Source organism: Pleurodeles waltl, chromosome 6, assembly GCF_031143425.1.
Source record: "Pleurodeles waltl isolate 20211129_DDA chromosome 6, aPleWal1.hap1.20221129, whole genome shotgun sequence".
In the NCBI taxonomy this organism is placed as follows: domain Eukaryota; kingdom Metazoa; phylum Chordata; class Amphibia; order Caudata; family Salamandridae; genus Pleurodeles; species Pleurodeles waltl.
The window spans coordinates 1,390,807,353-1,390,821,041 of NC_090445.1; the positions used below are offsets into that span (position 1 = coordinate 1,390,807,353).

General features: G+C 44.0%; 1 protein-coding gene across 1 annotated transcript in view; it reads left to right on the forward strand.

Annotated features, from left to right (window-relative positions):
• The first annotated feature begins 4,584 nt into the window (after window positions 1-4,584).
• LOC138300878 (anoctamin-7-like) overlaps window positions 4,585-13,689 on the forward strand; it is a 221,631-nt gene continuing 212,526 nt past the window's right edge. Inside the window, exon 1 of the mRNA XM_069240731.1 lies at window positions 4,585-5,403. Coding sequence (XP_069096832.1) covers window positions 5,275-5,403 — 129 coding nt within the window. The 5' untranslated portion in view covers window positions 4,585-5,274. The remainder of the gene's footprint in view (window positions 5,404-13,689) is intronic.

Here is a 13,689-nt window from a genome sequence, read left to right on the forward strand (position 1 = left end):
CTCCCAAGAGTAGATTGCCGGGAAAATTGTGGCCTTGTGCATGCTCCCCCTTTCTCCACCTTCCAAATAGTCAACCAGGATGGGAAAGTTCTGCTCTACCTGTCTTAAATCTGCGAAGCTGATGTGGAAAAACTGCTGTACTGTTTCACATTGTTCTAGCCTCAGTTGAGGCCTGCTTTGTTTGTATTTCTTATTAAGAAATTGAAAAATATATATTTTTAAAAAATTACAAAGTTTAGCTTGCAGCTCTCCATCAGACTGAAGGGCGTGATGGCTCTATACTTTTGAGTAATTTACATATTTGAGTAAGATTACTACTTTTTGGCTGTTCAAAAAATCAGAGTGTACTATTACAATTATGGAGTAAATTTACACTTGAATTTTGTGAATAGCCAAAAATAATCTGAAAAGTATAAATTAATCAAAAGTGTAAGCTACGTCCGTGAATCATGCCCTGAGGGTGTAAGCTCACTCTACAAATGCATCAGTTATGTAATCAGTATAGCAAAGAAGCTCTATTAAAATTGCATATAATGTAACATTGAATGCTTGTAGGTGAGTTGTAGTGTGCTTGTACTACAGTAGGGGGGTAACAGAGAATTGATTGGCTCCTGAAGAATATGTTACAGCAGCTGCCTATTAGCTTCCTGTTATGATGACTCAATGGCATGCTAGAACAATGATACATTTTAATTATTAGTTTACTAATCCTCTGTCCTGAAAAAACCCCAAATATTAGAATGTTTTGTGTGACTGCAGGATCAAATTGAATGGATTACAAAAGCAATTAAAGGTAGTTGTCTCAATAGATCGGTAAGTGTCGCAATGATACTCGCACTATGATGAAAAGTCGTAATCCTGTATTCAACCCTGGCAGTTACATGAAACCATAGGTAGTGTAACACCTCATTCTGCCTCCACACCGCCAGTTCGTATCATAACATTCCCCCTTACATTCCATTCTCCCTGTTCTGTAATGGAACATGAAACGCTACGTTTCATATTCCATTACCACAGTAAGTTAATGCAATCTCTGATTATGGTAAAGTGAAAGATCTGATACACCTTAAGGAGAACTTCATCTGCAGTGCACTCAAGGAAGTGTGTGCATTATAGGAAGTGGGGCTAGACTCCTGGATATTGAAATATCTCCCCAGGTGAGCCATGATAATATGGGCGAAAGACATTGGAAACTCTTGTATGTATTCCAAAGCTTTGTCTCACACATCTTTATCTTTCATGATTCCATCAGGGCCTGAAAGCATTTCATGCTTTATGTGGCCTAGATACTGTTATTTGTATTGTTTATTCAATTATATGTTAGACACAGTTTTGGTTTGTCTTGTTAAATTTAAAAACATCTTGGCATACAGCAATGATTAAAAATTCACATATATTGGTAATATGAATTCCAAAATTTTCAGAACTTGCTCATATATAAAGAACGCCTGAACATATGCACTAGTTATGCTGGTCAGTGAGCTGTAATTTAATATAACCATCTTTGGAAAGTGATGGTTGCACCTAAGCAACTGAAATCTATGCTCCTGGCATATTTTGCCAAACCAGTTAAAACACAAATGGTAATTAAAGAATTAAAGCATATATTTACTTGAGTTTTAAACTGCACAGTTCTTAGCTTCATTGATATCACTTCCTGTTATGATTTCAGGGGCACAGTTAATATGATATCACTTCCTTGAGTAGCATCAGGACCAATACCATAGCATGTCCCTTCCGGTGATTTCACTGATGGCTTGAAGATTATACAATGTAACTTATACTACCTGTGAGATTTTGATACAAAGATGTCCATTCTGGTATTATGACAAAATATTTTGTAAAAAATATTGTGAGACAAAAATATTTTGTAAAAAATATTTTGATGACAAGAATATAGAAGGTAAGAATGTTGTTGTTTAGAACTTTTGTATTGTTTTTAAAGTGTAGCTGTGCATAAAACCTCTTTAAATAATTTAGTTATTTTATTAGTTTGTGTGTTATAAGTTGCTAGTATTTTAACGTCAAGTATATTTACTACTTTTCAGTGATCTGTCGTTTTTTTCATTTTGGTAATAAATGTCAAGGTTTTGTAACTTTGTCATTTTTGGCAGGTATTTGAATTTGTGAGAGAATAGGGTGGGAAGTATTTAAAATACTTATTTTTTAAAAATAATTACGTGTTGTATAAGTTTTATTTTATTAATTAGATAATTATGTATATATTTTTTAGTTATTTATTGGATCATTTTAACAATGCTGTAATGAATGTTTACATGTCAATAAGTTACGTGGATGGTTTTGGTAATTATTTGGTTTCAATAATTTGGGTAATATTATATATTGTGTTTGTTTTTTGTTTAATAACTAATGTCATAGTTTTATTATGATTTTAAATAATGTGCATTGTTATTTTTTCTGTTTTTTTTTTGTTTGATGTTATTGAATTTGCAATGCAACAAATAAAGTAACATGAAAATCACAACATTCACACACCCCGTTTTGTCCCAAGATTCAGGCATCGTCTAACTGGAACTTGATCCAAACTATGTGTCTGGTGTAATTCAGCTTCTACCCTACCCAGTCACATGGGGTCATTTTGAAGGGCCATCTAATCAACTGCTGTGCCTTCCCTCTGTCCGTGATAAACTGCCACCTCCTTCATTCCCCCTTACAACTCACAGTCATGTCCCATCCTCCCCATATTTTATCAAATGTCCTCATGCACCCTCTTCCCCTATAAATATTTTTTTCATTATTATTATTATTAATTTACTTTTTGTGTTTGCTGAATTTTTGGGTAGTAGGGTGGGAAGTGTTTTCAATGTATTTTTGAAAATATTCATTTATTTAAATTTAGAATATTATTTTATGTGTAATTGTATATGTTCCGTTTATACTTTCACTTTTTAATAATTTATGTAAATTATACAATATTAAAAATATTTTTTAATTTGTTTATGGAAAACTATTTTGTGTTTTTGTAAAATTTTGTATATATTGTAATTTTTTTATGTTAAGGGTAGGGAAAATTAAATCTGAGCTTTCTAAAGTTTAATAGTTGTCCCTACTTTTGTATATGCTGGATTGCGAACAGTAGCTCTCACTCCTTCAAAATTCAACACTTTTCCTAGTGTTGCTTCCGTTGAGTGTGGATTGTAAATGTGAACCCTCCAAAGTCCAACACTTTCCTTACTGTTGCTCAGGTTGGAGAGGGAATAGTAAATCTGACACCTCTGAATTCCAAAACCTTCTCTACTTTTTCTCAGGTTAGAGTGGGAATACTACGTTTGCTCCCCTCGAAAGTCCAACACTTTCCTTACTGTTGCTCAGGTTGGAGAGGGAATAGTAAACCTGACACCTCTGAAGTCCAACACCTTCTCTACTTTTTCTAAGGTTAGAGTGGGAATACTACATTTGCTCCCCTCGAAAGTCAACACTTTCCCTACTGTTGTTTATGTTGGAGTGGATATTATAAATATGAACCCTTCAAAGTCCAACACTTTTCTTACTGTTGCCCAGGTTGGAGTGTGAAGTGCCAAAGCGGAAGGGTGCCTGCGTTAAGGTTAGGACAGTTTTCGTGCGGGAAGGAGTACCTTCCTGCACATTAGATATCCTTGGAGTGTTTTTCATCTTTGTATGTGTGGTGCAGAATGTAACACACGCGAAGAGGAAATAAATTGAAAAAAATAAATGTATTTCTCTTTGTTACGTGAGCCTTGGATACGCACACTGCTTTGGCTCTAACTCATATTTGCAAGTCTTTATGAATATGGAGTTGCATCAAAATACAAGTGTGGATCAGCGGAAGCTCCCCTGCTCCACCCATGCAACACCTACCTGATGCAATGTAATGCAAAGCAGCTGTTACTTTTTTGGTACAAATCCACTCAAAGCCATGAAAATTGGGTTTTGTGTGGCTATGTAAATCCCCAAATAGATTTTGCTTCAGGGCTGCCACAAAATAGTGAAGCAACCACAATGCAAAATCCTAGTAAATCTGGGCAAAACTTCCATGTGCGTCAATTACATTCAGAGGTCTGAGCACGAGGGTCCACGCATCTAGGTATAACCCATAGAGATGAGAGCTTCTGTGGCAGGGTTTTCGGATTCATAACACCCTAGAGCTAGATAAGCCTAACTCATTGAGAAAAGGGACAGACACTTGTCTGCTATAAGCACGATTCCTTTGGGGCCACGTAAATCTTTCTGGGTATGCCCTTTCATATGAGGGGGGTGAGGACTGCTTGTCTGACTTTATCTCTGTGTATAGTTGTTATATTAATCACCTACACTGTACACTGCAAGCAGATTTTTTTTCTGTGAAATATTTGTTTTTCATAGCTATCGAACTCTATATACTTATTTTATCAATTTTGGAGGATGAGAATCTGAGCCTGGCTAGCTGGTATTATACTCCTGTCATACTTTGTGATTGAACGCTACACTCCGATCTCTGCAATAGGAGCAGAAGCCATAAACTGTGTTTCCTGTTAATCATGCTGATAATGAGCTACTGAAATGGTTTCTGGGCGAGCGAGGTACCGGAAGCCTGAGATGCTTCTTGGCAGTGGTGTGTGCAGCGCCTTTAACTATCGCAAGCTTAAATGCTGCAGAGCTGCTTGCACGAGCCATTATGGTCCAACCCTGCTTCCTGCATCCCCCTGAGACGGAAGATGCTGCAGCAGTAACAAGAGGCTATGATCTCGGGCAGTGAGCGCCTGACAGTTTAGCTCTACGATCTGCATCTTCACGTCGTACCCAGAATTCCCTCAGTGTTTTCTGACGTGGTCTCGAGTACTCCGGCCACAGATGCTCTGTCGGTGTTCCTCTCCCCTCAGCTGTGGTACCCAGGATCCTTTCAGTGCTCCCTGACGTGGTCTCGAGCATCCCGGACACGGAGGCAGCCCTCCCTTCCCTTCCGCTTCCCCCGTGGTTCCCGGGATTCCAGCGGGCTCTGTCCTGACAGCGTCCCTCGGCCCCCGTTATCCCCTAGTAGCCAGTATCCGACCAGTTACGCCAATAACCCCCTATTCTCTGTGATAGTCTGACCATTGATACTGTCACTGCAGCCCTTCGCACCAGCCTGCCCTCTCCCCGCCCCATCCCCTACAATTCCCCTCAAAACTAGCATTCCGGCTAGTGACGACCTGACAGCTGCGCGCTACATCCTCCTGTGGTACCCAGGCAGCGGCGCTCCCCTCGTCATCCTACCGACTCCTTCAGCGACACGATGGACGGTCTGAACATCTGCGTCTGAGAGGGAGCGTAAACATGATCCGCAAACAGGTTTGCGCGTCTTCGGACACCAGCGCCCTACTGGACCTCTCTACCGCGCCGCGCCCCCTCCTCGGGGAGTCCCCAGGAACCGTGCCCAACGGGGACTCCTACGCCGATCACCTTGTGAGTCTGCCGTTCACTCTATTATTTACGCGTTGGTTTATATTTTAATGTGTCAGGGCTTCCTAGACTAGGCTTGTTTTGGGAAGACGGAGACAGGTAATGACCCGGAGCTGTTTTCAGATACACTGGGAGCTAAACTCTGCAGACAGATGGATGGGTGTTGACATAGCAGCAACATGCATGTAGCGCGCAGAGGCGGCGGCGTAACGCTGAGGTTGTTAGGCTGAGCTGCGTGTGAGATCTTGTCCCGGAATAGCAAAGGGTGCTGAAGGTAGAGTGACCACCCGTCAGTAAATTTCACAGACTGCCCCTAATTTTGCCCTGCCATCCGTTGTCCGTGATGGAAGGCTAAACTGACGGCATTTGTCCGTAATTTTAGCCTTTCACCTAAAAGACAACGGAGGCAGGGCGAAATTACAGGCAGATGAGTTTCCCCAGCTGGATTGAAAGGCAGGGGGTCTCCTGTGTTTCGAGGAAGGGGAGTAGACAGATAAGAAAGATACATTCTTGCCAGGGGGTCTCCTTCCCTAAAGAAATGCAAATGTGGGCAACTGGTGAATCTGCAAATGCAAAGGGGCTTGAAAACCTGCATTGACTTGACTTTAATCAAAGGAGTCACTTGAAGCTTTCTGATGAAAAAGATATTTTATTTTAGAGAGGTACTATAATTGTGTTCCAACGTGCGCTATGGAGTGTGTGGTTTTAATGGACTGTTATAATTTTTTTTTAGTACTAGGTATAAACTGTATACTATTCAAATCTGTATTTTAGAAAGACTTTTTTTTATTTAACCAAAATGTATTTGCGCATTTTGTAGCAGCCTATATTATGATGTAATTGTATTTATATAGCGCTTTCTACCACTAACAAGGCGTCAAATTCATGTTTAAAATAAGGACTTACACATTCACAGTTCTTTCAGGGACCTCGGTACCTCAAAGTACTAACAAGCATTGGCAAAGCCAATAGGTCTTGTCTAGCCAAGAGTTATTGGCTTTGCCAATGCATTTTAGCCATGTTTTACACCAGGGTGGCTGCTGTTCAGCATGGCTAAAGTTAGTGGCATAGTGGTGTAGAGTTGCGTAGGAGCAGTGGCGTATCGCCCAGTGGTGCAGAGTACAGTGCAGTTGTTTAGAGTGCATTGGCGTAGAGTGCAGTGATTTAGAGTGCAGTGGCAAAGAGTGGCGTTGGGCAGAGTAGAGTGGCAGAGAGTGCTGTAGTGTAGAGTGGTGCAGTAGCATTGAGTGCAGAGTAGGCTCGCATGGCATAGAGTGCAGTGGCATAGAGTGGTGCAGAGTGTAAAAATGTAGAGTGGTGCAGTGCAGAGTAGAGTATAGTGGCGTAGAGTGCATTGGCATAGAGTGCAGTGGCATGGATTGGCATTGGGCAGAGTAGAGTGGCATAGACTGCAGTGGAGTAAAGTGGCATACAATAGAGTGCAGTAGTGTAGGGTGGTGCAGTGGCAAAGAGTGCAGAGTAGACTTGCGGGGCAGAGAGTGGTGTGGAGTAGTGCAGAGTAGAGTATAGTACTGTAGAGTGCAGTTGCAGAGAGTGGAGTGATGCACAGTGCAGTGGCATAGAGTGCAGTGGCATTTGAATGCAGTGGCACAGAATGCAGTGGCGTAAAGTAGATCGTTTCACAGTAGAGTGAAGTGGCTTAGAGTGGTGAGGTGCAGGGTAGAGTGGAGTTGCGTAGAGTGGCATAGAGTAAAGTTGTGTAGAGTGCCGTGGCATAGAGTGCAGAGGTGCAGAGTAGATTAGAGTGATGTACGTATGTTAAAGAAACCCTAAATAACTTTTTTACATTTTGTTTGTGCAATTTACATCTTAAATATTTTGAAGATTCTATATGTACTTGACAATTAGGGATAACCCAAATCACTAGTTTGGCTTTTGCTCAATTTCAAAACCATTTAAAGACATGGACAAAGCAGGCAATTGCCTTGCATAACCTTGCAAGGGGTCTGGCCCCTTCTCACTCCTCACAAGCACGAACGGCAGACCATTGCACCAGAAGAGGTTGCCAAGGTGGATGGGTGTTGCTTGTTCCACCACTTGACAGTGCCTCTTCTGTTTCTCTCCTGTGTGCAGAGACAACTCCCCAGGTACCCAATACCTTCCGATAGTCTTGGCGGACCCATCTTGCCTGATTTTAGGAATTGTCCCACATTGTTCTTCTCTTCCTTATTTATCCGGTTCTTAGCAACAACCCTTTGAATCACTTGCAGTGGATCTCCCATTTGATCTCAATTTCATCTTCCTCTTTTATTATCTTTGATTGGTAGTCTGGGCTCCCATTTCTGAGATAAATGTAGAGTCCCAGACATACACTCTAGTGCTGTGAGACTGCATGCAAGTTGTGGGTACCTCACATCCTGACATTAGGTGTGAGACTGTCGCTCACACCATCTGCCCTGCCTCATTAAAATTTTTTTAGGTTGAAAGTCCACGGGCGGTTGGGGTGAGCCAGATGATTTTGTTCAATTTGTTTAAACTAGCATAAGGTTAGTTACCTTAATGTTTCCCATACTGTTTGCCAGGGGTTTTAAAATGTACAGAAACATAATCAAAAGTTTGTTGTTACTTTCTCTTCAAGAAAAATTGGGTAGATTTTGGTACCGGCGATGGCCTTGACACAGTGCTGAAGGGCGGTAATTTACTACTAAACAAGGACGTACTCCGAGACCTGAATGTGGCATACCAGGAGGCAATCACAAAAAGACCACAGTGAATAAATAGTGCTATGTTAAAAAAGAGTAAATAAATGCACTGACAACACAGTGAGGCATGTTCTCTCTTGGGTGTGTCTGTAAAACTGACGTTTGATCTTTAATTTTTGCCCTGAATTTTGAGCCTTTGTCCTGAATTTTTGTCCTGAATTTTCACCCTTTGTCCTGAATTTTTTACAGTCATGTCCAGAATTTGCCTCAATGCCAGGTGGTCACCCTAGCTGAAGGCCAGGAATGAGGTGCCTTGTTAGGGAGGTTTGTGTTCGCTCCACTACTGAGGTAGCAGGAGCTGCTTCACGACACCATTTCTATGCATTTGTAGAGTTAAGTATAAGTCAAATACTTGCATAACAGTGAACGCTGAGGTGCACTGGTGGAGCTACACGTAGGCCTCAATGATGGGAGAGCAGAGGAGCCTGCAAACCAGAACTGAGGTGCACTGCAAGAGCAACATGTTGGCCTCACTAGGTCGTTGTCAGTGCTGGGATAGGAGGGAGAACTCTATATAAGAAATTAAGTGCATTGGTAGAGCTTAAAATGGAGCCCAGTACTAGAGTTGCGGTAGATCTGAATTAAGGCATTGGCAGAGCTCTGCTTGGACCCAGTCCTTGCACACAGGAACTGCAGGCCAGGACAGAGAGGGCCTGCAGATCCATACCAAAGTCAGTGCTTAATTTGTGCTTGTTGTTTCCGGTGCTGAGCACCAGCACTTATTTGTGAAGGCCGGGGCTTATTCTTATGCCTCTAGCATTTGCTGCAAGCAAAAGACACATATGGGAAAGGCGAAGGAAGGGAAAAACGAAAAAGCGTCGTAAAGGGAGAAAATAGATAGCTGCAGGATGAGCTGAAGGAGCAGAGGGTGGCCGTAAATCGATTGAAGAGGCCCGAGATGGCTTCAGGATTACGCTGCCTCAGTATTCAGTGCTGGCAGATTTAATTACAGCAGTCTCGTGTTTAAGAGGAGGGCTTTGAGCACCGGCACCTTTTTATTTACAAACTAAGCACTGACCGAAGTGAATTGGCAGAGCTCTGTGTGGACCCAGTTCTTGCATAGAGGGGCTGCAGGCCAGGACAGTGGAGCTTTGGCAGAGCTGTGTGTGGTCCCAGCCCCAGAATAGAAGAGGGTGCAAGCAGGGACTGTGGTGCGTTGGCAGAGCTCTGCGTGGACCCAGTACCTGAATAGAAGAGGCTGCAGGCCAGGACCGTGATGCATTGGCAGAGCTGTGTGTGAGCCCGGTACTTGAATAGAAGAGGCTGCAGGCCAGGACAGTGATGCATTGGCAGAGCTGTGTGTGAGCCCAGTACCTGAATGGAAGAGGCTGCAGGCCAGGGCCGTGGTGCATTGGCAGAGCTTTGCATGGACCCAGTACTTGAATAGAAGAGGCTGCAGGCCAGGACCGTGGTGCATTGGCAGAGCTGTGTGTCAGCCCAGTACTTGAATAGAAGAGGCTGCAGGCCAGGACCATGATGCATTGGCAGCGCTGTGTGTAAGCTCAGTACCTGAATAGAAGAGGCTGCAGGCCAGGACCGTGATGCATTGGCAGAGCTGTGCGTGGACCCAGTACCTGAATAGAAGAGGCTGCAGGCCAGGGCCGTGGTGCATTGGCAGAGCTATGCATGGGCACAGTATCTTAATAGAAGAGGCTGCAGGCCAGGACCTTGGTGCATTGGCAGAGCTGTGTGTGAGCCCGGTACTTGAATAGAAGAGGCTGCAGGCCAGGACAGTGATGCATTGGCAGAGATATGCGTGGACCCAGTACCTGACTAGAAGACGCTGCAGGCTATGGCCGTGGTGCATTGGCAGAGCTGTGTGTGAGCCCAGTACCTGAATAGAAGAGGTTGCAGGCCAGGGCCGTGGTGCATTGGCAGAGCTGTGCGTGGACCCAGTACCTGAATAGAAGAGGCTCCAGGCCAGGGCCGTGGTGCATTGGCAGAGCTGTGCGTGGACCTAGTACCTGAATAGAAGAGGCTGCAGGCCAGGGCCGTGGTGCATTGGCAGAGCTGTGTGTGAGCACAGTACCTGAATAGAAGAGGCTGCAGGCCAGGGCCGTGGTGCATTGGCAGAGCTGTGTGTGTGAGCCCAGTACTTGAATAGAAGAGGCTGCAGGCCAGGGCCGAGGTGCACTGGCCTAGCTATGTGTGAGCCCAGTACCTGAATAGAAGAGGTTGTAGGCCAGGACCTTGGTGCATTGGCAGAGCTATGCATGGGGCCAGTACCTGAACAGGGGAGGGTGCAGGTTAAAAATAATGTGCACTAAGAGCTGTGCGTGGACCCACTACCTGAATAGAAGAGGCTGCAGGCCATAACCGTGGTGCATTGGCAGAGCTATATTTGGGGCACAGTAAAACAGCAGAGGGAGCTCAGGTGACTATTGATGTGCATCAGAAGAGCTGCACTTGGCTGCAGTACGAGAATAACTTTGGGTAGTTGGCAGCAGATCAAATTGGAAGGGAACTGTAGTATGTGCACGTGGTTCCAAGTAACGAAGGTGTACTGGGGCTGCGGCTCAGGGGGTGAGCTGCTTCGGATGCGCACAGTGCAGCTGTCAAAGGTTCCACACGTTGGCTGCTGCAGCACAAGTTTGGTATGCACTGGGAGATCGGTTTGTGGCCCTAACAAGTGAACTAGAATGGGCATCGGAGGCCAAGACTGAAAAATATTGGTGTTTGTCAGGATTGACCTTGGTACTGCAGTGAGAAATGTTTCATGTCAGATTGAGAAGCAATGGCATAGACGCACAATAAATCACAAAGTACTGTCAGAGCAATGCTGGAAGAGATCTGGAATGGGGTGCATCGAAAGGCCTCTGTGTGAGTGCTTGTGGGCCATGTCCTCTGCTGCAGCGGCAAATGTCTTCGCAGTCCTACAGCGCTCTTCTCTGGGGGTTAGCGGCACCTGTTTCAGCACTTATTAGAAAAACAAAACAGTCACGGGAGGGATGCATGGAATCACCTACCTCAGCCACTTATAAATATTTTGGGCCGCATTCGAAGCCAGCAATTATTTTATTTTTTAGCTCCCAATGCTGCTACAGGCAGGGAGCGACCATATATAAACCAATGTTTGTTCTGCTTCAGGAGAGACGAACTAATCAGAGGGACTGGACGGCTCCTCTGCAAGGGGACACAAGCAACCCTTGACATGCTTCAACTTAGTTAGGCCTCATCAATGAAATGCATTACTACTCATATGGCACAAAACCCCATGCCTGAGCATGTGCATCTTGACATACAATAGAGAATAAAAGTTTGAGCTGAACTGGGTTTTTAGTGCAAATACAAGATTGAGTTGCATTTGAGTTCCTCCTCTCTGAACTAGCACAGACCAGCTTAAACGAAGGAAAGGACCCAGAGTAACTACTAGTGGTTCCGCCTAATTTGAGCATGTACGTTTCCTAACTCCGGAGTTACACAAGACTGACATTAGTTGTAGGCACTCTAATGGCATATATGCAATTGGGAATATTTCTGCAGTGCTCATTCAGTTTAAAACATCTCTAGCCCTCATTATGACTTCCATTTTCTATCTAATGGGTCTGATAGAGTTACTGTGCTATTGGAATTACGAAATTGATGAACATCAAACACACATGGTGACAAGAAGCACTATAGGCTGAGACGCGCCACACTAGTGAACAGAGACGGGCCAGCCATACTCGGCTCCATCTAGTCAGCTGGACCTCACTTACACAAAAAGACAGGGACACCCGGGGTTTGAAAACGCTTATGGGCGAATGAATATATTCTCAACATAATGACTGCAGTGGTACTTGAAATAGCAATCTCTGCTTTCAACTAGTTGAAATCGTTGAAAAACTTTTAGCCCTGACAAAGTCATCAATGACGAAAGACATGTTGGCTAGAAAAACCCCATATGAATGATTAAAAGAAGAACTGGACAGGAACTAAATCTAATTGTTGTATTTACGAGCTAGAGAGAGTGCTTAAGGGTTTTGTGTTATATTTTGGGACTTCTATTGACAAGTGAATTGGGGGTCACTTGTTCCTTAAGGAGCAGCTGAGTTTTTATAATTAGGAACTACACTGTTGACAACACCAGTGATGAGCGCGCCTGCACTGACCTAGCCACCACCACGAAGGAGCACTTCAACAATAGTATTCAACAGCAATACGGACCAGCCTTTCTCCAACTTCTGCTTGAAATTTGCTTCCAAGATGCAGCGAAATGGGCATTCTTGGTGTATTAGGCAATCCAAAAATTGTGCACATATTTAAGTGTCAGCTTTTATTTATTTAACGAAGGGAACATTGAGCACAGCCTTCTGTTTGTAGAATAAAATCACGGAGGTGGCAAGATGGTTACCTGCCAAAACTCCCACGAGACAAGTTCAGAAAAGGCAACAATGCTCATGAGCTCATCACCAGAGTTAATCACAACATTACTTGAAGCTCTGCAGGGAATTATCAGGAGTGCATCTGAGCTGGAGTGAAGCAGGTCGATGGAGCGAGGGCGAAGGCCGGTACTGGAATAGCTGGCTATGGTGCAGAAATGAAGTGCGTTGACAGAGCGATGGGTGAGCGCCAGTACTAGAACTGCAAGGTTTTCTGAAGGGGAGGAATTACGTTCCTCCATGAAGCAGGGCTGCTGCAGGGTGGAATGAAGCACTATGGCAGAGCCATGGGTGCCCATTCTGCAATAGCAGGCAGTGATAGGCCAGGATGAAATGGATTGGCTAGGCTTTTGGGTGACAGTGCATGAAAAGGAGGGTATCCTACAGAATAGGAATGATGTGCCCCACCACACCTGTTTATGGGTACTAAGTGATGCAACAGAATGGGTAAAAACTAAGAGCATCGAATGAGCTATTTGTGGGTGACATTACTGAATTATTAGGGGTGCATTGCTGAACTGTTACTGGGTGACTTCTAAAGTAGCTGGCGGTTAAAGGCAGGAATAGCGTGCATTAAGAGATTTCTCTGTAGGTGACAGTACTTGACCAGGGGAGGTGCTCAGGGCAGGAACAAAGGGGCATATTTAGAAGAAACTGGTGCATCAGTGTTGATGCGCCAGTTTTCTTGCATCGGTCCTGCCCCACCTAACAACACCATGGGTGCGCCGTGTTTACAATACAGCACACCATGGCGATTGTTAGGACAATAGCATCAGAATTTTTGATGCTATTGTGGAGCTTTGCTGCACTAGCATCAAAAAGTTTGATGTTAGTGCACCAAAGTGCGAGGAGCCCCATTGGTTTCTATGGGTGTATCATTTTATGTTGCTTTGAGCAGGCATTAAAAATGATGCCAAAAATTGTGCAGTGAAATCTTCTAGATTTCACTGTGCTGTTTTTGTGCGACTCCTAACCCCGGAATGCCCCTTTTGCATACATTATGCTCATCGCAGCATAATGTAGCGCAAGGGGTTGCAAATTGGCTCAATGCAAGAGTTGTGCCACTTTGTAAATACGGCGTGGCAACAAAGCCTTCCTAACACCACATTAGCATAAAACATACGCTAATATGATGCAGGAAGGTGCTAGGGGCTTGTAAATATGCTCCAAAGTGCATTGACTGAGGGATGTTTGGGTGCCAACAC